Raw genomic sequence first — 16,594 nt, 5'->3', positions numbered from 1 at the left:
AGACGGTCCAGACGTGGATCAAGGAGGGCCTGAAGGTCAAAATTGTCTCTCTTGCCTTCAAATGTAGTACATTTGTTTCTCAAACTGAAGCGTTTACCTCTAAGTTAGTTCTAAGGCATTTGTCAGTGCTGTAATAATTGGCTGGTGCAGCATGTACTAATATTTTGAAAATTTATGTTCTAATTTACTTTTTTTTTCCCCTTTTGTGACCCACTCAAACAGGCACTCTGCACCAAGGCCAGGCTCGTGACTTACTTGCCAGGTGTTCATGCATTGGTTAGAAGGATTGCAACCTTTAGAACATATTCCACAGGGTCTGATGAGCCTTATATTGCAGTTATACCACCTGATCAAGGTAGGAGCAATTTTCCTCACTCATCACTTGGTAACATAGAACTTTGAATGTTGCTGAAAGAAAGAGACATTTTGTTGAAGCCTTTTATCTTCCACCATCAGGACAGATGTAAGAATACTTTTTTTTTCCCAAAGAGAACAAAAGTTTACCTTGTTTTATCTCATTGTATTTGTGAAAAGCTTGCCCAGAATTGATTGTTTGTTTGATTGTAGCAACTCATTTAATCATTTGGCCAATTCATTTGGCAGAAACAATCACAAATAAGATGGGGCATAGAGTGACATCAACTCTCTGTCAAGCAGTCTGTACATCTGTCAGCACAGTAAACCATGAGGACTGATCCTATCAAATACACCAGTAGGCAGTTCATTATTCTTTTAAGCAAGTCGAACTTAGCTACTTTTGTAATTTGCTTTTGAGTAGGACTGTGTAGTTGTGGATTGGACCTATCAATTGCTCATCCAATTTCCATATGCAGTGCTGGTGGTGGTAATGACTGCACAGACTTCTTTTAAAGCAAGTTTTTTTTAATTGTTAGACCTGTATAACAGTTTCAAAATTAAAATTTGCTGGAAAAACTCGGTCAGGCAGCATCTGTGGAGAGAAAGCAGAGTTAAACTTTGTGGTCCATGACCCGTCTTCATTCTGAAGAAGAGTCATGAAACTCAAAACATTAACTCTGTACTCACTCCATGAATGTTGCCTGATCGCTTAAGTTTTTCCAGCAATTCCTGATTTCAGGTAAATATTCCCTATTGCAACACCTCAGCCAAGGAGATTCAATTTGGCTTTTTTGGAATTTAACAAAAGATTTGGCATTACTTGCCAGAACTTAGAACATAGAACATAAAAGAATACAGCGCAGTACAGGCCCTTCGGCCCTCTGTTGCGCCGATCCAAGCCCACCTAACCTACACTAGCCCACTATCCTCCATATGCCTATCCAATGCCCGCTTAAATGCCCATAATGAGGGAGAGTCCACCACTGCTACTGGCAGGGCATTCCACGAACTCACGACTCGCTGAGTGAAGAACCTACCCCTAACATCTGTCCTATATCTACCCCCCCTTAATTTAAAGCTATGCCCCCTTGTAATAGCTGACTCCATACGTGGAAAAAGATTCTCACTGTCGACCCTATCTAAACCCCTAATCATCTTGTACACCTCTATCAAGTCACCCCTAAACCTTCTTTTCTCCAATGAAAACAGCCCCAAGTGCCTCAGCCTTTCCTCATACGATCTTCCTACCATACCAGGCAACATCCTGGTAAACCTCCTCTGCACCCATTCCAGTGCCTCCACATCCTTCCTATAGTATGGCGACCAAAACTGCACACAATACTCCAGATGCGGCCGCACCAAAGGCTTATACAACTGCAACATGACCTCAGTACTCCGGAACTCAATTCCTCTACCAATAAAAGCCAGTACGCCATATGCCTTCTTCACCGTACTATTTACCTGGGTGGCAACTTTCAAAGATCTGTGTACATGGACACCAAGATCCCTCTGCTCATCCACACTACCAAGTATCCGACCATTAGCCCAGTACCCCATCTTTTTGTTACTCTTAACATAACTTAAATTTTCCATGGCGTTGCCTTGCTTGAAAAACAAATCTGCATTTTCTTTTTTAACTTTTGCAATATAAACTGTGGTCAGATAATATAGCATGGAAAAGCACAAGTCAGGCAGCATCTGAGAAGCAAGAGAATCGACATTTCAGGCGTAAACCTCTCTTGAAAGTTAGTACTCTTGCATTTGTCCTGATGCTTTCAAGACAAAAAGTTTTGACAGCATGTCTCTTTTTCAGCACATCCCTCACTCAAACTCTTCTCCCTCCTACCATTTGGCAGATGATACCGGAGCATTCGGTCTCTCTCGGCCAGACTGTGCAACAGCTTTTTCTCCTAGGCCATCAGGTTCCTTAACACTGTATGATCAGACTCTATTCCATCTGAAATTCTTCACTGCTAGAAGAATGTTTTATTAATTATCATTCTTTTATTCCACTAATTTGAACACCACTGTTGTCTGTTGTCTTGACGTCAGGAATTACTGTGCTGTCTTCCGTGTTTTGCATTTCATATGTAGGGTGACAAAGTGCATAAGATCGTGTAGTTTGTGCTGTTCATGTGGCACCTTGGTCATAGAGGAACACTGTTTCGTTTTTACTGTATCAGTGATATGTGGTAGAAATGACAAATAAAGCTACTCTTGAACAATGTTAATTTTCCTCATTGTTAACATTTGTGTTACTACTTTTAGGATAGATGAAACTCATTTGGAAGATTATTTCGAAGATATTTTTGTTTATTCTTTTAAGTGCAAACACTCATTGCAAAGCAAACTGTGCTTGCACATTATGATTTTGGGTCTTTCTATTCTAAATTATAAGGAGACACAGGAAGAACTGAACTTACTAAAGATAAGGTGGTTGTGGCAGGTGAGAACCAGATTTTTGAAATAGTTAGACAAATTTAATAATCCATGTAACATTGGTAAAGTTCATTAATTTTTTTTTTTGGAAATTAGTAGCTGCTATCTACTTTACCATAAATCCTTCCCTCTTTAAATATACATCTGGTTATTTGCTGAATTAATTTAAATTTTTCAGTGTTTCCCACCCTTTGCATGAGGAAGTGTACTTGGTAGACTTCACTGGCAATTGCTGCACGTCTCTATTACCCTTCAGGTGCTGGTGCTCTCCCTGCTCACGCTGTAATTTGTTTCCATTTGTTTGAACACTTCATCATGGTGAATAATTTCTCAACTTAATTCTTGTGAATTCCCATCATAACCTTAAACGTCAGTTATGTAATTTTGCTGTGTCCTTTTTTAATAAACAAAATAGTTTGTTTTCTTTGTTACTTTTCTTCACATAATGTGACTCTAGGGCTCAAGAATTCAAGTTATGTGGTTTCAAAGCCAGTTAATAGTCTTCCAGCAGTCATAGAATCAAAATAAAATGTAGCAATCCAGATGGACTTCGGCCATTGCTTTATATTTGAATTAATTGACCGTTAATCCACGTCTAACAGAAATTGCTAATTTGCAACATGTACAATGATAACACCATTTGAGGCGCATACGTTCATTTAATTGAAACTGTCTCTCACATGTAACTGCATAATACAGGTTACGGAGTATCAGTTGCTTACTTAACAAACATTAATTCTATTCAGCAACTGAGGAAGCACCACAATCAAAAATCCTTCACAATCTGCTTCTTAATTTGCTTCTGATTTGCTTAATATATATTTAAATACTATTTATGAATAAATAAGTAACCAGTGCCAACAAAAATAAGTCTGTAAATAAATATTAATAACATTTTAAAGCCTCTGATTTGAACCTTTTTTCATAAATTGTTTTTGTTTCTTTTTTACTTACCCCATTTTGTGTTAAAAATTAAAGTTTAAATAAATATCTTTCATTTATGCTTTTATTGCAAGGTTTACGAACTATATGGCCTGATGAAAAGATGGGACCATTTGGACCTCAGGATCAGCGGTTTCAGCTGCCGGGTAACATAGGGTTTGATTCCCATATTAATGGCATTGCTAACCAGAAGAAAATCTCAACAAACAGAACACTTCCAGATCTGCTAACTGAGCCGTTAATGACTGAGAAGCACGAATTCATTCTTGCACAGTTTGTCAATGAATTTCAGGCAAGACGATACAACATTTTATTAAATTATTGGCTGTAAATGATAGCAAATTGTCAACTTCCTGTGACTAATAATTTTAAATTTTTTGCTATTTGTTTTCTGTTTCATACTAACTTGTGATGAAATGTGTGATCAAAGCTCAAGGTATATCAAGCAATTATCATGAGATTTAGTTCCTTTTCTGAAACTGGTGACCAATTTCTTTTACCACCGTGGTATGTGGGCATCACTGAGTGGCCAGTATTTATTGCCTGTCCCTGGTTGCCCTTGAGAAGGTGGTGGTGAGCTGCCTTCCGGAACCTCTGCAGACCACCTGCTGTGGGTTGACTCATAATGCCGTTCGTGAGGGAATTCCAGAATTTTGAACATGGGACACTGAAGGAATGATGGTGATCTTCAGGGTATTCCATCGTTACTTAATCGCCTTATCCCCCAACGAGCTCAGGAATTGAATTGTGTTAAACTTTCATTATGTATGACTTCTCATTGCTGTAGGTGCTGTGGTGTGGTGACTCAAAATCTTTCACTGTATTTTCATGTAAAAGTACATGTGATAAATTTCTATTCTGTTCTGTACTTCCAAGTCAGGGTGATTGACTTGGAGGGAAGCTTGAAGATGATGGTGTTCCCATGTATCTGCTGCCTTGTCCATCTAGATGGAAATGCTCATGGGTTTGGAAGGTGCTGTCTTAAGCTCTTCGGTGAATTTCTACAGTGCGTAATGTAGATAGTATGCACTGCTGCTACTGAATGTTGATGGTGCAAAGAGTAGATGTGCCAGTCAAGTGGGTGGCTTTATCCTTGGTGGCGTCAAATTTTTGTTTTGTGTTGTTGAAACTCCACCCATCTAGGCAAGTGGGGAGTATTCCAAAGCAGTCCTGACTTGATCCTTGTAGATGATGGATAGGCTTTGGGAGTCAGGAGGTGAATTACTTGCCACAGTATTCCTTGCATTTGACCTGTTCTTGCAACCATTGTTTATGTAGTGAGTCGAGTTGAGTTTATGGTCAATAAATGTTGATAGTTGGGGATTCAGTGATGATAACACCATTAACTGTCAACAGACTCTGGTTAAATTATCTCTTTATTAGTGGTGGGCATTGTCTGGCATTTGTGTGGCGTTAATGTTATTAGCTACTTGTCAGCCAAAGCCTGGATATTGTCCAAATCTTATTACATTTGAACATAGATTAGATTAGATTCCCTATAGTGTGGAAACAGACCCTTCGGCCCAACAAGTCCATACTGACCCTCCGAAGAGCAACCCACCCAGACCCATCCTCTTACTTTACTGACTAATGCACCTAACACTACGGGTGATTTAGCATGGCCAATTCCCCTAACTTGCACATCTTTGGACTGTGGGAGGAAACCAGAGCACCCGGAGGAAACCCACACAGACATGGGGAGAATGTGCAAACTCCACACACAGTTGCCCGAGACGGATATTGAACCTGGGTTCCTGGCACTGTGAGGCAGCAGTGCTAACCACTGAGCCACCATGCTGCCCCGACAGATGTGATCTGTTTTACTGATCCTGAATTTCAACTTCCCAAAAGACAAAATGCTGGAAAATCTCAGCAGTCTGGCAGCATCTGTAAGGAGAGAAAAGAGCTGACGTTTTGAGTCTAACTGACCTTTTGTCAAAGCATGGGGTATGTGGAACATTTCTTGTTCCAGGCCTACCTGGGTCCCCTCCCACAACTGCTTTATCGGTACAAAAAAAATACTGCCCACCCTCCACCTTCCAACAGTCCCAATCCCTCAAACCCCCTCTTCCAACCCCAGCCCTTGCTGTGTATTCACCGTACCCTCTGACATTTCCACCCCCCGCCCCCCCCCCCCCAACCCGAGGCTAAGCGTGCTGTTCTCAGCAAAGGACTCAGCTTTGTATCCTTACGTCCCCAACTCAATGAATTCCGGGCTCGACATGATGCTGAGCTCTTTCTTCCTTCGCTTTCGTGCTCACTTTAGGCAAGAGTCCTCCTCCGACTCCACAGATCCTTTCACATCCCTACAACATTCCACCTCTAATTGGACACCCCCACCAGGACAATTTCCTGCCCTTGATCTTTTCATTGACAATTGTCGATGGGACATTGGCCGCCTTAATTTCTCTGCCCCTCTTACCCATTCCAACCTTTCTCCATCCAAATTTTCTGCCCTTCGCTTCCTTAGGTCCAACCCCAACCTTGTCATCAAACCTGCTGACAAAGGGGGTGCTGTTGTCGTCTGGCGTACTGACCTCTACCTTGCAGAGGCTGAGTGCCAACTCTCAGATTCCTCCTCCTACCTCCCCCTGGAGCATGACCACACCACTGAGCATCAAGCCATTGTCTCCAACACCGTGTCTAACCTTATTTCCTCTGGATGCTTCTGTGTCCATATCCACTGGTCAAAGGAGAAAGTGAGGACTGCAGATGCTGGAGATCAGAGCTGAAAATGTGTTGCTGGGAAAGCGCAGCAGGTCAGGCAGCATCCAAGGAGCAGGAGAATCAACGTTTCGGGCATGAGCCCATCAGGAATGAGGAGAGTGTGCCAAGCAGGCTAAGATAAAAGGTAGGGAGTAGGCACTTGGGGGAGGGGCATTGGAAATGCGATAGGTGGAAGGAGGTTAAGGTGAGGGTGATAGGCCGGGGTGGGGCAGAGAGGTCAGGAAGAAGATTGCAGGTTAGGAAGCTGGTGCTGAGTTCGAGGGTTGGGACTGAGACAAGGTGGAGGCGGAGGAAATGAGGAAACTGGAGAAATCTGAGTTCATCCCTTGTGGTTGGAGGGTTCTTAGGCAGAAGATGAGGCGTTCTTCCTCCAGCCATCGTGTTGCCATGGTCTGGCGATGGAGGAGTCCAAGGACCTGCATGTCCCTGGTGGAGTGGGAGGGGGAGTTGAAGTGTTGAGCCACGGGGGGGTTGGGTTGGTTGGTCCGGGTGTCCCAGAGGTGTTCTCTGAAACGTTCCGCAAGTAGGCAGCCTGTCTCCACAATATAGAGGAGGCCACATCGGGTGCAGCGGATGCAGTAAATGATGTGTGTGGAGATGCAGGTGAATTTGTGACGGATATGGAAGGATCCCATGGGGCCTTGGAGGGAAGTAAGGGGGGAGGTGTGGGCGCAAGTTTTCAAATTCTTGCGGTTGCAGGGGAAGGTGCTGGGAGTAGAGGTTGGGTTGGTGGGGGGTGTGGACCTGACAAGGGAGTCACGGAGGGAGTTGTCTTTTCGGAACGCTGATGGGGGAGGGGAGGGAAATATATCCTTGGTGGTGGGGTCCATTTGGAGGTGGCGGAAATGATGACGGATGATATGATGTATATGGAGGTTGGTGGGTGGTAGGTGAGGACCAGTGGGGTTCTGTCCTAGTGGCGATTGGCGGGTCTCAAGGGCGGAGGAGCGGGAAGTGGAGGAGATGCGGTGGAGAGCATCGTCAATCACGTCTGGGGGGGAAATTGCGGTCTTTGAAGAAGGAGGCCATCTGGGTAGTTCGGTGTTGGAACTGGTCCTGGGAGCAGATGCGGCGGAGACGAAGGAATTGGGAATGTGGGATGGCGTTTTTACAGGGGGCAGGGTGGGAGGAGGTGTAGTCTAGGTAGCTGTGGGAGTCGGTCAGTTTATAGTCAATGTCTGTGTTGATTCGGTCGCCTGAGATAGAAATAGAGGGGTCTAGGAAGGGGAGAGAGGAGTCTGAGATGGTCCAGGTAAATTTGAGGTCGGGGTGGAAGGTGTTAGTAAAGTGGATGAACTGTTCAACCTCCTCGTGGGAGCACGAGGTAGCGCCGATACAGTCATCGATGTGGCGGAGGAAAAGGTGGGGGGGTTGTGCCAGTGTAGCTGCGGAAGATGGACTGTTCCACATATACTACGAAGAGGCTGGGGCCCATGTGGGTGCCCATGGCTATTCCTTTGGTTTGGAGGAAGTGGGAGGATTGGAAAAGAAGTTGTTCAGAGTGAGGACCAGTTCAGTCAGTCGAAGGAGGGTGTCAGTGGAAGGGCTGGAAATGTGTTGCTGGAAAAGCGCAGCAGGTCAGGCAGCATCCAGGGAACAGGAGAATCGACGTTTCGGGTATAAGCCCTTCTTCAGGGCTTATGCCCGAAACGTCGATTCTCCTGTTCCCTGGATGCTGCCTGACCTGCTGCGCTCTTCCAGCAACACATTTCCAGCTCTGATCTCCAGCATCTGCAGTCCTCACTTTCTCCTGTCAGTGGAAGGGTACTGGTTGGTACGGTGGGAAAGGAAGAAACGGAGGGCTTTGAGGCCTTCGTGATGGGGGATGGAGATGTACAGGGACTGGATGTCCATGGTGAAGATAAGACATTGGGGACCGGGGAAGCGAAATCATGGAGGAGGTGGAGGGCGTGGGTGGTGTCCCAAACGTAGGTGGGGAGTTCTTGGACTAAGGGGGACAGGACCGTGTCGAGGTATGCAGAGATGAGTTCGGTGGGGCAGGAGCAGGCCGAGTCAGTGGGTCGGCTGGGCAGTCCGGTTTGTGGATTTTGGGAAGGAAGTAGAAATGGGTGGTGCGGGGTTGTGGGTCTCCGTCCGCACGCCTAACTCCGCCCCCACGCCGATCTCCGTTCCCACGCCTAACCCTGTCCCTGCCCTGATCTCCGTTCCCGCCCTGATTCCTGCCCCCACGCCTAACCCCACCCCCACTTCCAGCTCCAGCCCCACACCAGGTCCTAGCTCCCAGCCCTGCTGTGTTTTCACCATCCCTCCAGAACTACCCCTCTCTGAGGATGAAAGATCAGTGCTCGGCAGAGGCCTCGCCTTCATTCCCCTACGCTATCGGATTAACGAGATAAACACGCGGTGAGACATCGAACAATTCTTCCGCTGCCTTCGCTTCCGTGCCTACTTCTTCAACCAGGATTCTCGCCCACCCTCTGACCCCTTCTCCCCACCTCCAACACACCCCATCCACCTGGACGCTCCGTGCTGGCCTCTTACCAGCCCTCGATCTCTTCATAGCCAACTGCCGCCGTGACATTAACCACCTCAACCTCTCCACCCCTCTCACCCACTCCACCTCTCACCCTCGGAACATGCAGCCCTCCACTCCCTCTGTTCCAACCCCAACCTCCCTATCAAACTGGCAGACAAAGGAGGCGTGGTGGTAGTTTGGCGCACCGATCTTTACACCGCTGAGGCTAAATGTCAGCTCGCGGACACCCCCTCCTACTGCCCCCTTGACCATGACCCCACCTCCCATCACCAAACCATCATTTGCTTCAGCATTCCCTACTGAGAGAGACCTTGTCATTTATAAGGATAGTGTGAAACAGGCTGATCTGCTAGAACAGGTTGATGTTAAGAAGAAAGATGTGCTGAAAATTTTGAAAAACATAAGGATAGAGAAGGTGGGATTTACTCTAGGCTCCTACAGGAAGTGAAGGAAGAGATTGCTGCACCTTTGTCAACAATCTTTGCGTCCTCCCTGTCTATTGGAGTAGTATCTGATGATTGGTGAGTCACAAATGTTATTCCCTTGTTCAAGAAAGGGACTAGGGATGATCCTGGGAATTATAGACCAGTCAGTCTTGCATCTTTGGTGGGCAAACTATTGGAGAGGATCCTGAGAGACAGGATTTATGATTACTTGGAAAACCATAGTTTGACTAGAGATAGTCAGCATGGCTTTGTGATGGGCAGGTCATCCCTTGCAAGCCTTATTGAATTCTTTGAGGATTTGACAAAAATCGTTGAAAGAGCAGTAGATATGGTGTATTTTAACAAGGTGTTTGATAAGGTTCCCCATATTAGGCTCATTCAGAAAATAAGGAGGCATGAGGGAAATTTGGCTCTCTGGATATAGAATTGGCTGGTCCATAGAAGACAGAGGGTGGAAGATGATGGAAAGTATTCAGCCTGACCAGTGGTGTTCCATAGTGATCTGTTCTGGGACCTCTGCTCTTCGTGATTTTTGTAAATGACTTGGATGAGCAAGTGGAAAGTTGGGTTACTAAGTTTGGCCGATGACAAAGTTTGGTGGAGTGGTAGATTGTGTGGAGGGCTGTTCTAGGTTGCAACGAGACATTGACAGGAGGCAGAACTGGACTGATAAGTGGTAAATGAGGTTCAACCTGGAAAAGTATGAAGTGATTAATTTTGGAGGTCAAGTTTGAATGCAGAATACAGGGTTAAAGGGAGGATTCTAGACAGTGGAGGAGATTAACCAGGATGCTGCTTGGACTAGATGATATATCTTGTGAAAAAAGGTTGAGGAAGCTGAGGCTTTTTGGAGTGAAGAAGAGTGAGAGGTGACTTGATAGAGATGTACAAGATGATAAGATGCATAGATAGAATGAATAGTCAAGAGACTTATTCCCAGAGCAGAAATGTCTGTTGCAAAGAAGCATAATTTTAAGGTGAATGGGAGAAGGTTTAGGGGACATGTCAGAGGTCGGTTCTTTACAGAGTTGTGGGTGCCTGGAATGCACTGCCAGTGGTGGTGCTACAGTCAGATACATTAGCGACATTTAAGCAACTCTTGGATAGGCACATGGATGATAGTAAAATGAAAGGTATGTATTCAGTTGATCTTCAAGTAGGATAAAAGGTCAGCCAACATTGAGGGCCGAAGGGCCTGTACTGTGCTGTATTATTCTATGTCTACGTAGCCAAGAATGTACAGGCAGTTGCATCTTCTAGAAACATTGAGATGCAAGAGTGAGGCCTAAGTCTCAATAGTTTAGCTGTTGTCTCGTCACTTTTGAGAGTGGCAAAGCTTGCATGATTTTGCAGTGAAAAATGGTTTTCCATGTTGCTTTTCTACCTGTGTTGCTTTTTGAAATCGAGAGAGAAGCACTTTCAATATCTCCGCCATTATATGTTCTTGTTGCTTTCTCACTTGTTGCTCATAACAAGCAGGTGAAATATGATTTGTATATCCCAATTCCAGTTTCATTGTCTTTTTCAAACTGAACACTTCTTTCACTTTGAATAAATGAAGTAATTATTCAAGTGTGCTCAGAACAAGAGCTGCAAATTTCTTGACATCCCACTGTTTCAGTTTTTATTTTTTAAAATGATAAGGGTGATGCAGCCAGTTTCCTGTTTTCTGTGTTAGTTTCCTGGGTTTGTCAGTTAGTCACAAAAGCCATTTTAGATCAGTAGTATTCTTTCTAGTGCTATTTGTAGTCCATGGAAAAACTCTGGCATTAAAGTCAAATATTAAATGTTGAATATTGATTGTTCATTTTCATTATAATCACGAAAACTTTAAAAAAACATCGAGGTCCCAGCGGTGCATCACTCATTATAACTTACCAGCCAGAAAATTACCATGCCTAATCACTGTTTCCTGTTAACTAGCCAATATATTGCTATTGCTATTACCACTAATCCACGAGCTTTTATTTTGTAATAACCTATACTTTATATTGTCACAAAGCTAGTCCCTTTTTTTTTCCTCAAAGCTGTACCTTGGCTGAAGGAGACTCTGTCCTTTGATTTTTTTTTCAGAGGGGCAATAAACCAGGCTGGGCTCCTATCAGTCTGGTTTGGTACAGAGATTAAAGAGTATTGAGAGGCCTTTTGTTTATATGTAAACAGATGAGACTTCGCGCCAAAGTGATCCTGTTTTAGAAGTGACCTATATAAAGAGAGGAATGGTCAGTGCTCTAGCTGAGCAGTTTTAGTTCAGTCTTGAACTGGTTAGAAATTCAACAGGGAGCTGTGTGGAAACTCTGTCTCTTTTCTGCTCTTCAACTTCAACCAGTAAACACGTATTCCATTTATACTGGGTTTTAAAGGGAGTTTGCTTATTTGGACTGTGTGTATATTCGGAACAGCATAATTAAATCTAGTTGGATAGGTTGAGTTCTGTAGGGATTCTTTATTCTGTTCTTTGTGTTTCATTGTGTAAGGTTGTGAATAAATTTTTGTCAGTTTTTAATATCTAGTAGTCAACCTACCTAACTTAATCTGGGTAATTTTTACTGTGCCCTTTACCAAAACAACTTGCAAACTTATGGTCTGGGGCTACCTGCTTAAGAATGTTTTGATAGGTCTGGCATGGTCCATAACAATATATCACATTTCTTTCAGGGAAATGAAGCTGAGCCTCAACCACAGGAATTCACAGCTGCAGAAAATTATTTTGAGAATGCAAAGGTGGAATGTGCAATACAAACCTGCCCAGAACTTCTTCGCAAAGGTTTGTTTAAGTGTCTTTATGTAGAATTTAAGCTTTTAGACTTAAAGTAAATGCAGCTTGGGACCCAGATTGGTTTGGGATATCTGGTCGGCATGAACGTGTGTGCGCGCGTGTGTGTGTACGTACATACGTACGTGTCGATGCGCATCCCCGGACAGGCATACGTTTTCGATGGTCTAACTGCATCGTGTCCCTTTCACTATCTTATGGTTTTCTCTTTTCGTTTGATTGAGAGGTACAATGAAGACCATATTCAGTCTATGCCACTGATGCTTTCCTAATTATATAACTGCTAAACATTTCTAATCATACAAGATAACAAAGTGTATGCAATACCTTTCAAAACTTTCTGCATGAAGCAGAAATGCAGCAGTTGAGCTGCTGGATCAGGAAGGAGAAACTTATTGTCTCTTTTCACTAGTAGTCCATGTTTCAGCTTTACTCAGCTCAAAACCATCAGTCAACTAATGCAGTGCCAGTTTAGAATCAATAAAAGCTGAATGTCAGATGGGCATACAATAAAATTTTTGATTTTGTGTGTTTTGAGCCACAGAGATTTGATTTAGTGGTCTTGTTGTTTTTCAAGATTTTCAATCTATGTTTCCTGAGGCTCCAGTTGTAGGATTCACAGTACTTACTGTAACGCAAAGAAGTGTTAATGATATGACTATATGGAATGAAGCAGTAGAAGAGGAACGTGAGCAGCTACTGGAGAAAGTAAGTAACGTATTAAAATGTGTATAGGGAAATGTGAAATGCACCTGAAGGGAGAAAAGTGGATTTAAAAACTTGATCAAAAATTCTTTCAGCCATCTTACAAACTAATTCTAAACTTAAAACATTACCTTCTCAGTGCTGATTTGATTTACTTGACTTTTCCTTTGCTTGTAAACTTCACTTAATATACTCAGTTGTAATTAGCAAAACTGATGAGACGCATGGAGTTACTGGATGTAGTTAGCCAAATAAATAGTTGTAAAGTAGCGGGCAGTCACTCTGGGCCCATAAAGTTTAGACTGACTTTTCCTAAGATTAGAAATTCCACATTTTGGTAAGGGATCTTGTGGCATGGTGTTAATGTCCTTCCTCTCAGCCAAAGGGTCTGTGTTCAAGAAATACATTTCTGGTGCATGTATCACAAAACATCTGAACATGTTGATCCAAAAGAAAGCTTAAGTTGAGGGAGTGTGTCTTGTGACACTCTGGTGGTGTCCCTACTCTTGGCCAAATTGTGCAGGTTTAATCTTCACCTTTTCCAGGGGTGTACCAAAACATGTCTGAACCAATTGATTAAAATGTTGACATATTCGAAGTATGGAATGCCAGTAAGCCTCTTGAGCATGTAATACAATGAAATTAGAAAATTTCCATTTAGCGGTGCCCAAGGTAAACTGCATTCCACTGTTACACCATGCAATACAGGAGCATTATTAGGCCATTTAGCTCATCAAGTCTGCTCTGCCATTCAATCGTGGTTGATATTTTTCCTAAACCCATTCTTCTGCCTTCTCTTGGTAACCCTTGATCTCCTTACCAATCAAGAATCTATCTAACTCTGACAAGTAAAAGCAATGTAAGGATATAGCCAGAACTCAGCATCTTGCAGCTTGGTATGTTTTATCCCATGATTTCCATTCACCTTTTTTTTTTCCATCTGCTTTCTTGCTGTATCAAAGCCTTTGTCTTGGGCTTTCGTGATCCATTGGTGAACTTGACTAATTTATTGATGTCTTTTACTTCTGACTCATTATTTTTAAATGAAATTTAATTTTGAGACAAGCCGTATTTAAGCCATTTTGTAATCTATCTTAAACATTTTGATTATTGCTTTGAAATAAATCCTAACAGCATAATGACAATGTCAGAGGTTGCATTATTAACATTGGTTCCTCTGATGGTCTTTAACTTGAATCACTTTGAGAAATGTTGGAGATAGAGTGGCTTTAAGACAAATTGATTGATAAGGTCTAGTTGGGTTAGTGCAGCAATTGTTAGCTTTGGTTTGTACAGACAATTGTAAATGACGAAGGTTTTTTTTTAATCACTGCCGTCAGTCTTTGGTCTGATTCTCATGCAAATGGGCATGTGTTCATCACAGTGGTGCTGTTTGCATTAGGTAAAAATAATAGAAAACTACCTATTAATGGTTGGGTTAGCATTCTGTTGTTTTTACAGCAAGCAGTGTGCTGTGTGCGCTCAAATGTTGTTGTGTGCATGTGTTTTGGTGAATTTGAAGTAAGTAAGCAGTGTCCAGCAGATCTGGCAGCATTTTTGAAGAGAGAAACACATAACATTTTGAATCCAATATGACTCTTCTTCAGCAGTCCCGAAGAAGAGTGATATTGGATTCAAACTGTAAACTGTTTCTGTCTCCATAGATGCCATCAGATCTATTGAGTTTCACTAATACGTTATTTTTATTTCAGAACTCCAGCAGTTACAGCATGTTGCTTTTATCGAATTAGTTAATATTGCTGTGAATCTTATGATCCTGTGAGAATACTGACCATAGGAGATGTTTTAAATTACAAGTGAACGTGCACAGTTACAGGCAGGAAAAGACCAGCTAGTCTGCCCTGCATCATGATAGCCCAGTCATGCTGGCTAAAAGTTCCTCATATCACCCACAAATGTCAACTCATGTCCAGCCCCACAGCTTTGCAATCACCTGAGATAGTGGGGGAAAAAATGAAGAAAACCATTCAGGGATAATAGCAGAAAAGTACTCTAAAGTTTCCACTCCAATCTGTTCTGATGGAAAGCAGTCCAGAAGGTCACACTCTCATCTTACAATGGAATGAGGTTTTTGATACCTATAAAGTGACAAAAGCTTGTACCAATATTCTCCTCCACTGATTAGAGGATTTCAATTTACAGCCTTATTTAAAGATTGCTGAGAGCCAAACATGTAGTTGACTGATACAGTAATGAGCTGGAAACCTCTGTTCTCTTAGGCAGGCAGAAAAAGACAAAATGCTGGCACTTGAATATTTAAAGTGATGCCTTACTAAGAGGGAGGAGTGAGTCTGGTTAGAGGAGTTTTCCCTTCGATAGTTCTGATGAAAGGTATCGGGCATAAGTGCTAACTATTTTGCAGAGCACACATGACCTGAATATTTCCAGCATTTTCTGTTTTTATCTGATTTCCATCATCTAGTTTTGTTTTTCAAATATTGAAATAACCTGCTGGCAGTGTTTGCTTGCTGCTATCAGTAGATGGCACTCCTTTTTCAGCAATAAACTCCTGACTACTTTAATTTCACTCTCTCTCAAAACAAAGTAATGTTCTCAATCATAAAAAAAATTCCTTAGGTTTTAAATCTTCAGCTGCTGTTTGTATCCAATAAATGGAACAAAACAAGCAACATCATATACTTCATATTTGCAGAAAATGGAAAAGGAAATGTAAATAATTTTATTACTTAAACTTGATTCAGTTCAATTAATTGGCAATAGCCATCTAACATTATTATTCCCCAAACAAGTCAAAAGGCACATTTATATCTTGTGGTGAGTATCTATATGCAAGATGTCCTCCTGTCACATTCATAACTGATTTTAAAAAGCAGCATCTCCAAATAGATGAATGTTTATTTATGTAAAATAGTTCATCAAATTTGACATCGCCGTGTGAATTAAACAATGTTTTTCTTATTGTCTGGATCAAATTAGGGTTTTCAACTAGTAAATGTTAATCCTAACAATTAATACAATGTACCCTTGAACTGTGCACTTACATTAACCTAGTAATCAGCAAAAACAAAATTGTGTATGAGCAATGATGTTTTAACTTCTATTTCTATATTACAGTTTATTTCAAGTTTGGGTTAGGGCAAGTATGTGAAATTTCCAGAATATTTGTCCAAATATTTTTCACCACTGCTGTCCTGTCATTATTAATTGAAGTTGATGCTAAATAACAGTAGCCAAGAATATTGTCAAGAGCATATTTGTCATTATTATGGTTTCTCTAAATAAACTATATTGTTAATTTATTTCATCATAGTGAAAAAATATGTGCAGAAGCTAATGAATCTGGAACTATCCCAAACAGCTGTTTTCTCAATTGACAATCTCAATTGTCGGAAACCATAACTTGGACATATTGAAAAGGACTAACAAGTGACTTATGTTCAAAAACTCACATCTATTGCATTGAAACAATGCAATAACTTTGTATTTTTGTTACGGTCGAAATAATAAATGCTTAGTTGAAGAATAATAAACATGGTGATTACTTTGATGTATTTTTGCTACAGCTCAGTGAGAATGCAGATTTCCCTGTCAAATTCCCGAAGCAACAAGTTGCTAGTCTTGCGTTTTGGTCCAAGCATTTGATGGTCATTGAAATTCTGCCCTTTCTCCAGTGGGTTAGAACATAGGTAGAACATAGAACAATACAGCACAGAACAGGCCCTT

The 16,594-nt window shown here is 42.1% G+C and overlaps 1 protein-coding gene across 4 annotated transcripts in view; it reads left to right on the top strand.

Moving 5' to 3' along the window:
- The window catches only part of mmadhcb (metabolism of cobalamin associated Db), a 35,417-nt gene that overhangs the window by 5,420 nt on the left and 13,403 nt on the right, over positions 1-16,594 (top strand). For 3 of the 4 annotated variants that reach the window (XM_087989255.1, XM_087989258.1, XM_087989256.1), the window contains exons 3-7: positions 223-355; positions 2,756-2,803; positions 3,813-4,030; positions 12,067-12,175; positions 12,762-12,892. In XM_087989255.1, coding sequence (XP_087845381.1) covers positions 223-355; positions 2,756-2,803; positions 3,813-4,030; positions 12,067-12,175; positions 12,762-12,892 — 639 coding nt within the window. The remainder of the gene's footprint in view (positions 1-222; positions 356-2,755; positions 2,804-3,812; positions 4,031-12,066; positions 12,176-12,761; positions 12,893-16,594) is intronic. The other variant, XM_087989257.1, reaches the window with a different exon arrangement.

Source organism: Chiloscyllium plagiosum, unplaced genomic scaffold (genome assembly GCF_037043375.1).
Source record: "Chiloscyllium plagiosum isolate Xiang-an unplaced genomic scaffold, Cpla_swu_hap1 HiC_scaffold_7, whole genome shotgun sequence".
Classification (NCBI taxonomy): domain Eukaryota; kingdom Metazoa; phylum Chordata; class Chondrichthyes; order Orectolobiformes; family Hemiscylliidae; genus Chiloscyllium; species Chiloscyllium plagiosum.
Note: the sequence above shows the minus strand (reverse complement) of the source record. Positions and strands in the feature narration are given on the sequence as shown.